The sequence below is a fragment of the Rhinolophus sinicus genome, chromosome 4, assembly GCF_057876585.1.
Source record: "Rhinolophus sinicus isolate RSI-liver-muscle chromosome 4, RSI-T2T, whole genome shotgun sequence".
In the NCBI taxonomy this organism is placed as follows: domain Eukaryota; kingdom Metazoa; phylum Chordata; class Mammalia; order Chiroptera; family Rhinolophidae; genus Rhinolophus; species Rhinolophus sinicus.
This window is the reverse complement of record NC_142504.1, coordinates 104,800,437-104,816,374: the sequence shown is the minus strand read 5'-3', so window position 1 is coordinate 104,816,374 and position 15,938 is coordinate 104,800,437. Positions and strand designations below refer to the sequence as shown.

At 41.6% G+C, this 15,938-nt stretch overlaps 1 protein-coding gene across 1 annotated transcript in view; it reads left to right on the top strand.

Moving 5' to 3' along the window:
- FECH (ferrochelatase) overlaps positions 1–15,938 on the top strand; it is a 35,052-nt gene that overhangs the window by 7,599 nt on the left and 11,515 nt on the right. Inside the window, exons 2-5 of the mRNA XM_019755318.3 lie at positions 537–666; positions 6,219–6,338; positions 7,635–7,783; positions 13,694–13,828. Of these exons, the coding sequence (XP_019610877.3) occupies positions 537–666; positions 6,219–6,338; positions 7,635–7,783; positions 13,694–13,828 (534 nt within the window). The remainder of the gene's footprint in view (positions 1–536; positions 667–6,218; positions 6,339–7,634; positions 7,784–13,693; positions 13,829–15,938) is intronic.

Sequence of the window (15,938 nt, the reverse complement as noted above, 5' to 3'; positions counted from 1 at the left end):
TGTGCCAGAGTTGGCCCTCTAAAGCAGAGGTGCCCCTTGTCAGGGTCTAAAAGCAATACTGGGGTCCTCAGTCCTGGTGCTTTATTGGGGAAGGCACGTAGGCAGATACAAGATCTGTGCAACTGGTGGGAAACTGGCCCGGGTCCACTCCTTAAGCCAGTGGCTCTTACCCTTTCTGCAGGCTCCTCACCTTTCATATGAACAGCGTGCTGCCGTCAGTAACTTTCCTAAGGTGCAGTGATTCTCGTGAGGGATCCTATCCAAATCTGCGGCCAAGGCAGGGAGAGGAGGTGCTCGTTTCTAAATGGGCTCTGTGTAGGGCGTGATAAGCCATCCTAGGGGGCGCCACCCTGTCCCCTGGGAGAGGCCTGAAGTGCCTTCCCCCGCCTGAATGCTGGGAAACAGAAATGCTGGGAAAATCACCTCTGCTATAGCATCTCTTTAAAATTTAAATCCAGGAGTTGTGCTCTGAGGACCTCTTCAAAATAAATGACTTTCCAGCTAGATTTCATGCTAGCACTTTCATTTTGTCACAGTGGTGCCTGGCAGCTCAAGGGCCCGTCAGCCATGGAGGTGCCAATCAGAAGCAGCCGCAGCAGCCACCGCCGTCACAGAAACAGCCCAACGCGCCAGAAACCCAAAACCTCAAGTCCAACCAGGGAAGAGGTATGTGTCTAATTTTAGGTACTAATAAGGGCTTTGCCTTATTTATGGAAAGGTGCGGGGAAACCCAGTGTGTAAGGAGCGGTATGTTATTTTCTTGGCTTCCTTTCAGAAGCTCTTCAACTGTTAAACAGATCTCATCCCCTACCTTCCCTTTAGGGCTTTCAATTTTTTTTTTTTAATTTTTACAGATTTTAAAATCATTTATTTATTTATTTATTTATTTATTTTCTTTCTTTCCAGCTTTATTGCAAAACAGTTGACAAATATAAAAATCCCACAGAGCTTTTGTTAAAGGACACAGAGTTGAGCATAAACAGTGTGCAAATCATGTAGGAATTTAGTTCTGGAATATGTCACATAACAAATTCTATGTATGCTGGAAATGTATTTATGAACGTAACATAATTATGCCTTTGAAATGTATGTCCGGTACAGGATCGAGAATAACTAACCTACCAAGATTTTCTGCGATAGACGCTATCATTGTTTTTCATCTGTTCACACAGTGAACAGAATTGTAAATGACATGTGGTTTATTAAAGAAATGAAGTACGTGTTTCATACCTCACCTCAGCTGTTTGCGGGTGGACGGCAGCAGGCCTGGCAATGTTGCTGGCTGTCCTCTGTTGTCACAGAAGCCACAGCTGTTCCCAAGTCTTCCTCCAGTGCAGAGGCGACAGAAGACTCGGAAGGCCAATTGTTTACATGAGAACCTACATAGAAATAGCGCACTTTAACACTAAGCAGAGGGAAAGAAAGAAAGTAGCTAGGAACTGTTGAACCCCTGGATCTTTCCAGTAGACCAGATGTTCTGTGAAAGCTACACAGCTAGGAAAATAAAGTAGTCTTAGTTTGTGTTTGTGATGTTTCATGGTGTGACCAGGGGTCCATTGATTGAACACTAATTAAATTGAGGTTTGTAGGGAATAGGGCATTAGGGATGGGGCCCCAAATCATCTCCTTTCAACTCTGGCCTCCGAAAATATTGAGTCTGGTGAGGAAGATAGCACACGGACGCTGTCTCAGGTGTGGCGGACTGAGCAGGGCACCATTCCCCTCGCCCCCCGGAGCCCCTCTTTTCTCACCTCAGCCATAGTAGAAAGTGCTTTAAGTGTATAGCATACTTAGTGTAACCTGAACTGATTCGATGTGGAACCCTGGAAAAAAATTATTTCGTTACTATATTATCCTCGTGGCGAAAGTCAGTAATATAAATAGCCTTACTATTAAATTATTGAAATTTAATAAAAATCTGAAAAAATAGAAATTCTCAAATAACTTTATATCATATTTACACAAAAGAAATGGGTTCATTTTAGAAAATACAGACAAGCCAAAAAAAAAAAAAGATTAGGAAAAAAAAGTCACTGATAATCTCACCATCCAGTATTTTGTCTCTATATTTATATCTATTAATATTCATTCAGTATATATTGACCAAAATACGACAATACTGTATATATTTTTATAACTTCCTCTTTTTATTTAATAATGCCACCATTTAAATATAAATATTCATTATAAACATTATTTTAATAATTTAAGACTATTTTTTTAAATCATAATTTATTAATCTGGTCCCACCTTATGGAGCCCATAGATTATTTATAGTTTTTAGATATTAGAAATGATGAAGTGATGCGAGTCTTTGTGAATCACTCTGATGTCAGACATTCTGAAGTCATTGTGTTGCTTAGTGCCTGGACCAGACTAGACTAGACAATATTAGACTAACACTGTGTTAGAACAGGGCTTAGCAAACTTGTCTATAAAGGGCTAGACAGTTAATTTTTTAGGCTTCATGGGCCATTTGGTCTCTTTTGCTGGTAATCAACTTTGTTGTTATACTGTGAGAGCAGCCATAGATAATATGTAAACAAATAAGCTGTGTGGCAATAAAGCTTTATTTACAAAACAAACAGTGGGGGGCAAGGTACAGATTTGGTCCATGGATTGTAGTTTGCCAAACCCTGTTCTAGGGACATCATAGATCCTCAGGCCAATTACATCTTTTAGGTTTAATGAAAAGCTGGATTTGTTTGTTTTTTGAATCCTGATACTTACTATATACAGAGGGTGCCAAAAATATGTACACACATTTTAAGAAAGGAAAAAACTGTATTAAAATTGTAATACTCAATAGATACCAATAACAAAATATGAATACCGTATTTCCCCGAAAATAAGACCTAGCTGGACCATCAGCTCTAATCGTCTTTTGGAGCAAAAATTAATATGAGACCCGGTCTTATTTTAATATAATATAATATAATACAATACACAATACACTATAATATAATATAATAAAAGATATATAATTTAATACCAGGTCTTATATTAATTTTTGCTCCAAAAGACGCATTAGAGCTAATGGTCTGGCTAGGTCTTATTTTCGGAGAAACATGGTACAAGTCATATATATACATTTTGTTGGCACCCCCAGTACAATAGAATAGGATTCTATTTATTAACTGATGAGCTAAGTTTCTGTTATGTACCATTAATAGTTCAAAGGAAAAACCTTGTATTTTGAGAATCCCATGATATAAAAATGACAAAATGTTGAAACCTTTTCAAGTGAGAAGTTTTAAATATGTTTTGCTGTATACACTTTTACATTTACACAAAGGGAACTTGGCCATTCAGTCCTTGGTCTCAGATGGGCTCTGTCTGGAGAAGTGAAGAGACAGAATCTCGACTAAAGCTTTGTACTTCACATTCTGGAAAAGAAGGGTGTCAGACTAAGGCTTTCTAATGCACCATTTGTCATGTACAACACAGTTCTGAATTAAGTGCATGGATATTTAGGTATTTTCAAATCGTGTGCATCTCTTTCATGTATAAGATCAAATCAACATGGTTTGCAAAGCATGGATTTGCAGGGCAGGGTAATGTCCCAGTTAAAACCACTCTTGTTTTTAGCTCAGGTGTAGATGAAAAACAGTTCTAAATCCCATTTGCACTTTGATACCCTCTGTGGCTTAGGTAAGTCTCTTAGCCTGGGGTTTCCTAACCACTCATCTATTAACTGGCAGCAGTCCATGGAAAAATGCACTTAATTTATTGTGAGTCACAGATTTTTGAGAGTCAAAGACAGGTTCCCGGGAGAACACTGGTGTCTAAGTAGAAAGATTAAGGGACTATTACAGTTTCACAATATAATGAATCTGGAATTTTCAGCTATCAAGAAAAGAAAGCTAAACACGTTTGTTAAGTCATTGATAGGACTTCTGGTCAGTGGGGGTGGAAAAGTTATAGCAAAATGACATCTTTGTTGTAGTTGTACAGTTTCATAAAAAGGAGATTAAACCCCTTTCCTCTATTACAGTAGTCTCAACAGAGGGTGGGGGCATTTTACCCCCTTAGGACATACATGACAATATCCAGAGATATTTTTGGTTGTCACAGCTGGGGCTGGGTGAGTGCCATTGCCATCCAGTAAGTAGAAGCCAGGGATGCTGCTAGACCAGGCAGCCATCCACATCCAAGGATTCTCCAGCCAAAATGTCAGTGGTGCTGACAGTGATGTGAGAAGTAAACTTAGTTAGTCTCTACAGTGGGGCCTAAGTGAGAAAGTTTAGACTTCATCGTAATGCAGTATTTCCCTTGCCCCAGGAATTGATTCTGATTTTGAAAATTGAGGCTGAGAATTCAGATTTCTACCTCATTCACCTACAGTATGTATGGTCAAGAAAACAGTGTCCACCTGTATAAATTTGACACACTCTGCTGTCTAACATTGCCAAACGTTATTAACAATTGTGAAAACTGCAATTAAAATGTCACCATAATATCATTAGCTTAAGGACACATTAAGAGCAATCTCCCAAAGGAGACCTATCTCAGCAGGATTGGTTTAGTCACTGCGGTAGCTAGAGGTGGTCTTGATGCAGGAGATTTAGAAAGTACATTCTTAACAATGGTGTTTTGGGTAAACAGATTGGTTATTTCTCAGCTGCTTTATCAAGAGTGACTGGAGAGTATATCCATACAGTGGACTATTATTTAGCCACAAAAAAGAAGGAAGTACTGATTCGTGCTATAACATGGATGAATCTTGAGAATTTTATGCTGAGGGAAAGAAGCCAGACACAAAAGTCCACATACTATATGATTCTCTTTCTATGAAATGTCCTAAATGGGCAAATCCATAGACTGAGAAAGTAGATTAGTGGTTGCCAAGGGGGAGGGGGTAGGAGAATGGGGAGTGGCTCTCATGGGTGCGAGCTTTCTTTTTGGGGGGATGAAAATGTTCAGGGATTAGATACTTGTGATGGCCTCATAACCCTGTGAATGTATTAAAAACCACTGAATTATACAGTTTAAGATGGCAAATTTATAGTATGAATTATATCTAAATTTTTTAAAAATGAAAAAAAAAAAAGAATGGAAGAAACATTTCTGTGTTTTCTTTAGTTTCTCCACCTGCAGACTCTTTCACTGCCATCCCATGGCTACCCACTCACGGGAACACACAGACCTCCAGCTCATGGTCCCATCTCAGGCTCTAACCTCTTCATTTAGGGTCTCTGGTCTTGGCCTTCTGGCAGCTCCCCGAGGCCTGTGGGATGCACTGGGTTCTGCTCAGGCAGGTTTAGGAATAGAGAACAGTCCTGGCCTGGCTCTCTTTGCTCTTTGTAGGCTCCAGAGCGGTCTGCATTTTATGAGTTGTACATTTTTGCATAGTCTTTTTTTAAATTTCTCAGAAGCTGCTTGACTTACAACTTTTGTCATGGAGTTTTGTTTTCCTTTTAGCTTCTTTTTGCTCATTGGGCACTTGGTTCTTTAGCATGAGACTAATTTGAGTAAGTTAGAGCAATTTCTTACAGGAATTACCTAAGCATTGGATTTAGAGGAAGGATGCAGAGTTGAGAGTAAAGTGAGAAACGTAGTGTTTCATAGCAGGAGAAGAAGGAGTAAAGGCAGAAGCTGGAGAAGGAAGCAGAGTATCAAGAAACAATTTGTCAGTAATAATTTAATTTAATAATTGTCTAAAGAGAAGGGATCAGAGTGAGCTACGGGCTGGTACTGTGCTCTGAAGCTTTAAAAAGATAGGGAAACCCAAGGCTTCTCTGTATAATAGAACTTGCTGTGTGCAGGTGACTAAGTTCGTTATCCATTAATTCTCAAAATAACCTTTTGAGGCAGGAGACAGCCTCTCTATTTTACAGATGAGGAAACTAACGTTTGGAGAGATCAAGTAACCTGTGTATTCATGAGGCAGTCACATGAAGAGCTGCTTCAGCCCTGACAACTTTAGGTTTATACCTTGGGTCTTTGTTCGGGGCTGACAGTTTAACAGTTTAATAGAGAAACGTTTTGAGCCACGTGAAGACCAGTGCCGTGGGTGGAGGTCACAGCCTGAGCTGGGTCTGCGCAGAACTGGAGGCCTCGTGCCGTCCCAGATGGACAGCCATGGGAAGTCGGTGAGCAGGTCTGTGGGTTTTCACCTTTGCATCAGACAGATTAGATGAGGGTTTGCTAGCCGAACCGATTCCACCCTAGAAAATAAAAAGTGTTCCAAATCAACCATTGCGTTTTATGTCATGTAGGAAGCCGAAAACTGGAATATTAATGCTAAACATGGGAGGCCCTGAAACTCTTGGAGACGTTCACGACTTCCTCCTGAGGCTCTTCCTGGACCGAGACCTCATGACGCTTCCTATTCAAAAGTAAGAGACGATGAACACCTGTACTTATTCATAACGTGTGCAATGCTTTCTGCCTCACGTGTTTCTCAATTCTATAGTTTCAAAAACATGAATGGTTCAGTGCATATTTGGTAGTGACTAGAGGAGCATGATGATTTTCTGTTAGATATAAGAAGATTTGGTATTGGAAGAATTTCAGGGGAGAGGGAAAGCTAGTCAGTGAGCGTTTTCCTTGAGCCCTTTCCTCCCCAGAGCTCTGGAAATTACAGTTGTCTCAACACAGACACAGCTGAAGTACCTTTAAAGATCTTCAGAGATATAGTTGTTCTTGGCACTTAACAGCTGATGAACCCTCAGGGAAACAGTGGCTATTATTCATCTGTACTGTGGATATGGGTTGTTGCTGTCCTCTTCTTTGCATCCTTCTTTTGGTCCTTCCTTCTCTCTTTTTTAAAAAAAATACTGTTTTTGTAACGAAAAATTCATACATGTATATGATAAAAATACAAATAGTATAAGAGTGTTTATAGTAAAAAGCAAGTGTCGCTTTTACCTCAGACTCCAGCCTCTCAGCTACCCTCCCCGGAGAGTCACGAGCAAGCACTGTTACATCCAGAAACAGTCTATGCGTACAGTCTACGCCGCTATATGAATACATATGTATATCCCCACTTTTTACACAAATGTGAATGTACTTATGTACATTATTAGGCACTTTGCTACTGTTTTTTTTTTTTAAACTTCACAGTGTATCTTGGCGATTGTTCCATAACAGATTACATAGATTTGGCTCATTTTATTTCATGATTGTAAAGAGTTGCATTGTATGGTTGAACCTTAATTTATTTAACCAGCGCCTCGCTGATGGACATTTAGGCTGTTTACACAGTTACAATGAATATTCTTGTCATACACCTTTGCTCACATATGCAAGTATAGCTACAGGATTAATAGGCATTTTCTTAAATTAAGAGGAATATATGCTTCCTAATGTCTTTCATGTCCCAGTTCCTGCTAGATGCAGGAGAAGGAGGTGTTAGGATGGCAGCTAGCACACATCCAGGGTCTCTGCCCGGGTGTTTGTTTGCCTATTCTCCAGGGTGTGCTGCTGGAACAGGCTGTGGAGCGTCTAGTTTTCTTTCTCTCATTTTGGCCAGAAGAGCTGGTCGCCATCAGTGACCTCAAGCTTCCCAACAGGCTTGATCTGGGTAGGCTCTTCTGAAAATTTTGCTCATCTTCTTTTTTTATTGAGTAGAAAGTGTTTCTGAGGTTGTGAGGGTGGAATAAAATTCATTTACCTCATGTTCAATGATTTAGTCAGCTGGCACCAATCATCGCCAAACGCCGAACCCCCAAAATCCAGGAGCAGTACCGCAGGATTGGAGGCGGATCCCCCATCAAGATGTGGACTTCCAGGCAAGGAGAAGGCATGGTGAAGCTGCTGGACGAGTTGTCCCCGCACACAGGTACGGTGTCTCTTAACTGACAGCTCACTAGGTGTGCCTTCCAAAGTAGGTAGGAAATTCAGAACGCTCTCGGATGCCAAATGTATTTCTGTGTCCCGACAGCTCTTGGTTTGTGCCGGCTCCTATGTGGTGCATGGTCACTTAACTCAGAACCTTTTGTTTTACTTCCTTGTGTTGCAAGCGGAAAAAGCTAAAGATTTGGAACATTAGTTTCCATAGGAAGTTAGAGGTGTGTGTTGAGCTACGTTAGAAGGAAGAGACCATGTACCATGAGTAGAAGTTGCTCTGGAAAGAAATTTGGGCGGGGAATGAATTGAGGCTGCTGCTCTTGCCTTGCCTTTCTGTGTGGATAGCTAATTAGATCAACATTTAGAGCGGAATTAGCTGGTTGTGGCTGCAGCCATGACACTCTTAAGCAATGTTCAGCAACTGCTTTTCAGCTCTTGGCAATGCCACCATTGTGAGGCATGTAAGTGCCTCGTCAGACGTGGCACTAAAAAGAGGATCGCGCACATCCAGTGACTGTCCTCAAAATCTCTACTGAAGATGTGCAGAATGCAACTGACTATGTGAATAAACTGTCGTGCTTATTTAATCACGTGCAGGATACCACTGAGTACAGGACACACCATTGCTTTTATGTAATACTAAGACACACACACACACACACACACACACACACACACACACACACACCCTGTCAGTGAATTTTAAGACCGGATCTGTTGTAGGTGCAGACCAATATGAGAAATGTGAAAACGAAAAATGTGCATCTTAGGACACATGAAATATATTAATTGCAGATACATTTTAGGGCTTCCTGGTCAGGACCAGAGTGTGACATAGTGGGGACTCTAACGAGAGCAGCCTGCGAGGCACGGCCACTGGCTTTTCACTCTTCTCTGAGAAGACGTCACTGAGCGTCAACTCCAAGTGCTCTCAGGAGCCAGCTTCCCATCGCACACAAATAGGGACAAAGGCCTCAGCCCCCAGCAGATCATCTCACTTGGAAAATGGCTCAATTGTACTTTTGAATATTAGGCTTGCTTCCTGCCTTGGCTTGTGGCTCTTGGGCATTTCTTATATAGTTCAGCACACATGCCACAATGTATCTTAACACGTTGGGTGAGGGAAACTTAGCTGCCCTCTACTCACACCTACCTGATAGAGAACAAACTCTAGTCATTAACAGTTTTGTTGCGTTAAAAGGTTCAGCATGAATCAGATCTGCAATTGCTGTGCAGGCTTCAGTGGAAAAAGGAGATGGAAAGATGCCGTTTTTTTCTGTTGACGTGTTAGTATAGTACCCACGATCATACAGGGCCCAGAAGAGTTATCAGGCTTGAAACAGGGATACAGACGGAGGGCGTCCTTCTCACCTTCTCCTCTCTCCATGGCGAGGCTGCTGGGTTGTCCAGACCAGACAAGCCAGCGACGGCCTCAGCCTCCCAGGTGGGCCTGGAAAGACTCCTGTGGAATGACCTGGATTTAACTCAGTGTTTCACTTACTGTCAGACGTCTGATCATTTTACTATGTGGCCATTTAGTACAAAGAGAGGAAGTTACAAGCATCTAGATTCTGGGATTAATTATTCCCTGCTTTGGTAGGGACCAAAGGATAATAATATTCACGTCTTATTTCCATAGTCAAAATTGTTGTAAGAGTCACTTAAAAAGTCAGTTATTAAGCCTTCTATCTCATAGAGACTTACATTGAAAAAAAGAAGAAGAAATCATGTTATTCTTCATTTTAACTTAGGGAATAAGTTTAGGGTGAAGCACAAATCAGCTCAGTGGCTTGCCTGTCCAATCACTAAATCATTACTTGTGTGACAGGAAATCATCTTTCTTCCTTTCCTGTTCCATTCACTCATCCGTTTGATCACTCATCCCCTCTTCCAACCACTAATTCCCACATCCATCCATTCTTCTTCCATCCAACCAGCCCCCAGACATTTATGAGCACTGCTCACCTATCAGGTATTGTGATGAGGGAGAAAGTAGTAAGTTACACCCTTACCTCCATGGAGACGAGTTTCCTGGTAGTTTTCACTGAGGCAGGGAGTGAATTCTCTTGGGTGCTGCTGTGGGTTTTTCTGGATCTTCGAAGCTTGTCCAGGGCCTGGGGCTGGGAGGGCTTTGGTACTGCTGACCCTTTGGCATATGTTCATCCTCTGTGGCCCACAGTTGGCACCCCGTGAGGCAGGGAAGCACAATTATTGCTTTCTCCTGCATGATAGATGACACCTAATCCTTTCATCAGGACTGGGTGGGGGGATATGGGAGAGGTAGTTAATAAGACCCAAGACCACCCGCTCATTCATTCCTCAGTGGCCCATTGATGTGCTGCTCTGTTCCATGCTGCTATTCAATGTTGAAAAACATGGTTTCTGCTTATAAGAAGCTTCCAGTCTAGTGGAACCTTGCTGCTGCAGGCTAGCCTGCTTAAGGAGTAGAGAGAAAATCTTTCGACGACATTGGAGTCATGCTCTCTAAAACGTGCATGAGGGCTGATGGTCACAGAGTGTGGGATGAAATAGTCTCAAGGTCTGGAAACTTCGTTGGGGGAACTTTGCATTGAAGACTACGAAGACCGCCAGGCATGCCTGTCTGCCTCCCTCAGGGGCTCGCCCACCGCCTGGAAAGAAGCTTTGTCTTACTCATGCCTCGCTGAGTGGACATGGAGCTCGGCAGTGAAGACACGTGTCCGTGGGAGGGAACAGCAGACAGTTTCCTCGCTCCCTCACTTCAGGCTGCCTTTCTTCCTGCTTTCCAGTTTCTTTGTTTCTCCCTCTCTTCATCCCTTTTTCATTCCTCTTCTTATACTTTCTTTCCTACAAAATCATAAAGTTTGCTTTTGAACTATGTCTATTTGTGCATTTCTGTTTGGAAAAATTCTCTTTAGGCAAAACAGTGTGATGATTACAAACAGATGAAAGTGTTTCTCGCTCTCATTTTTTAGGGAAGTAGTTGTTGCTTGGTGGCCCGTATAGAAATTCTGAGACTCACACTGTTTTTGCATAGAATTGACTATTAACTAACAGGGTGAGTTATATGAGGGAATTGGTTTCATCACGTTAGACCACATTGCAGGAATTTAGGGAAGGAAATAGATGAGAAGTACAATCATTTCATGAAAATTCCAAATCTGAAATACATTTTAGAAGTTACAGTTTGGGTATGGAAACTGTGACTGCTTTTAAGGAAGCTCTAAGTAAACGCTACTCGGTAAAATAATTCCGTTGTTCTTTCTTGGCTGCACAGCGGGGAGGAGCAAGGGTTGTTACAGACAGACTGGCTTCCCCACTGCTGTTGCATGATTTCAGGCAGATTACTTACTTACTAAGCCTCATCTTGAAAATGGGGATGTTAGCAGAACCCAACTCGTAGGATAATTGTGAATATTAAACACAATAATCCCAAAAGGCATTGTTAGCGTGGAGCCTGGTACATGACAAAACTTCCATAACTGTGAGCTTGTATTATCATTTGTCTTTGGCATAGGGTTCATGATGTGATACAAATTACAAAGCATTATGCTCTATCTTTCACACCTTTCTCTCAGAGTCATGTACAAATCACACATTTGAACTATTGTCCATGCTAAATTCATGAGCTGGAAATTAATGAAGTTTCACTGTTTCAAAATCGAATTTCTCTGTTCCTTTTTTTCCATTTCCTCGTCCTCGCCAAGCAGTGTTCACTGGGCAGCTGCTCCAAGGGTAGATGAGGCCAGGCCACAAGTCCTGCGTTTTGGGCGCACCCTGGCAGGTGTGGCGCTGGTTACCGTCCAGGAGGCTCTTCCCCCTCCCTGCACACAGCCAGCTGTCTGACCTGCACAGAACCTTCGCGAACACTTGTTATTCCCTCAGGATACGCCCAGCCCAAGAGAGCGCATTGTCGTTTTTTCTAAATGTGTCTTTGCAGGCCACCTTTAATCAGTTTAGCAAGGCTTATCTGTTCTGTCCGGAGTATTTTACTCTTTGACTTGGCAATGCAGTTGCCACCCTGCCTTTATCTGTGAGGGCAGCCTCTCCACCTCTCTTAGTCTGCAGTATCGAGGAACTTAGGCTGCAACTTTTCAAAGGTGAAAAGAACATGTGAGGAGCTAGTTGACCTGCAGCATTGGGGGATCTTACTGTGCTAAGCCGATCATAGTATTGTCTCAGAATAGATTAGAAAACAAATTCCAGTTCATCCACACCTTAGGTCGCCAAGAGCTCACTCCTTAAATGTGGACTTGATTGGCGGCCGCTTAGCTCAGTTGGTTAGAGTGCGGTGCTCTTAACAGCAAGGTTGCCGGTTCGATCCCCACATGGGCCACTGTGCCCTCCACAACTAGATTGAAACAACTACTTGACTTGGAGCTGATGGGTCCTGGAAAAACACTTAAAATAAATAAAAGTTTTTTTAAAAAAATGGACTTGATGACACCGCGGGAGTTGGCAGTTTTAGGATGAACCACATCATGGTTGAACAGTCAGTGATTTGGAGTTTGCTTACAGGGTCACGCCCTCTGGTGTGTTTGAACTGCAGTTCACCATATTTTATGCAACAGAACATAAGACTGGTGACTTTGAAGGGACAGACAGCTGAAAATGATTCCTTTTATACCCTTTCCTTCCCCTTTTTTGCAGTCCCCAACCAGAGAATATCGAATCAGACCAACCTTCCCAGGCCCACATGTGCTTCTTTCTCCTTTCGATAATTCTGCTTCTGTCCTTGGTAACATGCTCCGTCGATTCATGGTTTCCTGGGTCAAATTATTGAGGAATGTGTTATATATACAAACAATAAGTGCATTCATCTTTCCCTTCGCTTTGACCTACATATCTTTTATGTGGCAGTTTAGTGTCACATTCGCAGTGGCAGCCCCTAATAGTCGGACAGTAACATCATCGTGGGCTTCCTGTTACCTCCTGTTTATGTGGTGTCCTCACAGTATCCTCCCTGAGTATAAATTGGGGGGTAATCCTATGACAAGATAAGGAAATTAGACTGGGAGACTTTAGGAAACTCAGTTTTATGATTTTATACACGCCTAAAAAATGGTGTGGTTGTGGATGCTTTTAACATACAGGAGAAAAAAAGATGCAGGAGGATAAAGGGGGAGATAGAAGAGGGAATTGACAAAGGGGAAGGGTCACAGGGATACGCAGCTGATGTGGGCCAAACGGGAGCCAAAGACAAGTATTCTACATCCCACTCGGTGCCTCCAATTTAAGCATCGTTGTCAGTTTTTTTATTTCATATATTAAACGAGGAGAATCATTTCAATCATTTGTTATCAATGAATTTGTATCGAGTATCCCAGAGCTTTCCCATAAACTAGGTGGCCTGGGGTCTGAGGGGTCAGAAGGAAAGAACTCAGGTGGTGGAAGCAGCGGGGGGCCTGGAAGGAGCATGGGCTGTGGGGTGGGGAGACCCACATTTTTATTTCAGCTCAGCTATCTGTTAGGTCTGATTTCGAACAGGTTCATTAACCTTTGAGAGTTTCTGTTTCCCCATCTGAAAAGTGGGGTTGAAACGAGGGGGAAGAAAATGGAGCATTTACCATGGTGTCTGGTGCGTGAGAGAATTAGTGCTAGTTCTTCCCTCCTCTGGAGTCTCTCATCTCAGGAAAGAGCAGAGACTTAGGCACAGATGCTTGAGTTTTAAAACACCATTGTGCTAAATAAAGATGTGTGTGTGTGAGAGGGCCAGTCGGTCCAGAAAATAGTGATTAAAAGTCCATGTGCTAGCCAAAGGCTGGATCAGAGCCAAGGAATATGCTAAACTTCCCCACATTATCAGCACCGTAGGAAATGAGGTTAACTGTTCTTTGTTCTGGACGTTGCGTCATGTTGGGCAGCTCTGAGGAATCTATATAAAGATTAATACTTTCTCCTTTCCACACATGCTTTCTAATAGCCCCTCACAAATACTATATTGGATTCCGGTATGTCCATCCTTTAACAGAAGAAGCAATTGAAGAGATGGAGAGAGATGGGCTTGAAAGGGCTATTGCTTTCACACAGTACCCGCAGTACAGCTGTTCCACCACAGGTAAGGGCTTCTCTTTGATGATGGGAGGGTGGACGTGCCCCTGGCAAACCTAACCAGGGAACCTGAGTGCGGAAGGAAAGGATAAATCATTTGTGATTTGAATGGCAAATACAGTCTGTCTGCTTTAAACATGAGAGTTCAGGTCAGTCCATTTGAAATCTCATGGTTCACCTGCACTTTGAGTTATTGGCTAGTCAGCTGAGAATTACAGATGGTGAGTGGAAGGCAGTAGCTGCTAGTGTTCAGTACTTTGATGCAGTTGTATGATGGATCAACAGTGAACCTTAAGCCGCTTTCTACATCTGCGTAATAAACCTTATTTTTATGGCTACCCAAATATTCTTATTAATGTAGCAAAGGTGATCGCTGTTTCAAAAACAGAGGTGCCTGCGTAACGTTGGAAATATTGGTATATGTTTTTGTTGTTAGGCTTCAGTTATGGGTTGGTTACTGGTTAAACCAAAGTCCAGTTTTAGGTTCCCTTTGCAAAAAAATAATACTGCGTGTTATTTCCTATATATCTGACTGGAGCAGGAAAATAATCTGCGTTTGCCAGTCCCTGTCTCATTAATTGTAGGTAGTGCTTCTGCTATCACCCACAGATGCATTCGTTTGTATTCCATTTCAAGGATTGGGGCCAGCACATTTTTATTCCTAAATTGCTTTTGGCTATTAATGCATATTATTCCTGTAACTATAAAAAGAATCAAAAGGCTACTGGAAGACATATTCAAAGCCTGTTGTGCGCTTTAAATATTTGTCAGAGCACATCTGAAAATGCCTATGTTCTCAGATACCCTCAAAAGTTTGAATTGTGATTTCTTTTGGAAATGTACCTGTACAACTTCAAAATGCCTAATAGTACCTTATTGGAGAAGGAATCGGATTTTACAAATTTCTAAGCTATACTTTTGCCTTGCTTTGAAAACATACCTCAACCTGTAAAAGGCTGCTCTCAAAATCAGACAAGTTAACAAGGTGGTTATTGATATGACAAAGGACTGACTACTGGTTTCATTTCACAGCTGGCTCTAGCAGTGTGTTTAAAACGTCAACGTCTGTGCAGTTTTTCTTCAGTATAGGCACACCTTCACTTCAGAGATGTGAAAATGTTGGGGAGGCACACTCATTGTTTGAGGACACTAGAATGTCATTTATCTATTGCATTATTGTGGCAGAGCCAGTAGTATATCAATCACAAGTAAATTTTTTAGTTATATTTTCCTCTTAATTACTACTTGTGATAGTTCATGGAATGTTACTCAGTGACCCAGGGGAACTTATGTGGCTTCCAGAAATCCTTTCATACATCTGAAAATGATACTGACCTGTAAAATGTGGTTTGCGACGTGAATATGGTGGTGACTACTTTGCGATTTCTGGAGAGATTGTTTTTGAACCTGGAATGGATTCAATTTGGATTCATCTGATTCATTGTATTCTACTCACAAAGTGGAACTCATATATTTTTTGAAAGTTGAGTCTTAGCCTAAGAGTCCTACCTTTGATTTAAATATACTCTGTCCAGATTAGACTTTAATTTGGAAACCTATCTGATGAATAGTTCTCATAGAAACCAGGGGATTGGTGGTGGGAAGCATGGAGACGTTTTGGAACTTTTGTCCTATGTTAAGATTGAGGAAGAGGCCCTGTGTTAGGATTAGTTTTTTAGGATTAAGGCTTCACCCCAGTGGCAGCTCCTCTAGGTCACGGTAAAGTTGCATTGGGTTGGTACCATTTACCTTCCTTTAGGCTTTGAATTTTCATCTCTTGCTGAGAAGTACAAGTTTTGTTAGGTTACCTATATATAAGGTTTTGATACCCATCTAACTTATTCTAGGGAATGATGATAATTATGTAGAAGCAGATAAAAATAGAGTGCTCATAGAAACCTCAGTAAGCTACGCATTTTACCAACAAGCCATTTGAAAGGATGGCTATAAAGCTTTTATCGTAAGGTGGGAAACATTCACCTCATAATACTAAGTAAAAATGCCCCAAACACTGAGGAAACAAAATTGCATATATACTAAAATTACAACTTTGTAAAACAAAGCAGCTATAAAGAAAAATAATTGGAAAGAACTATGCTAGAACAAAACAATGACTG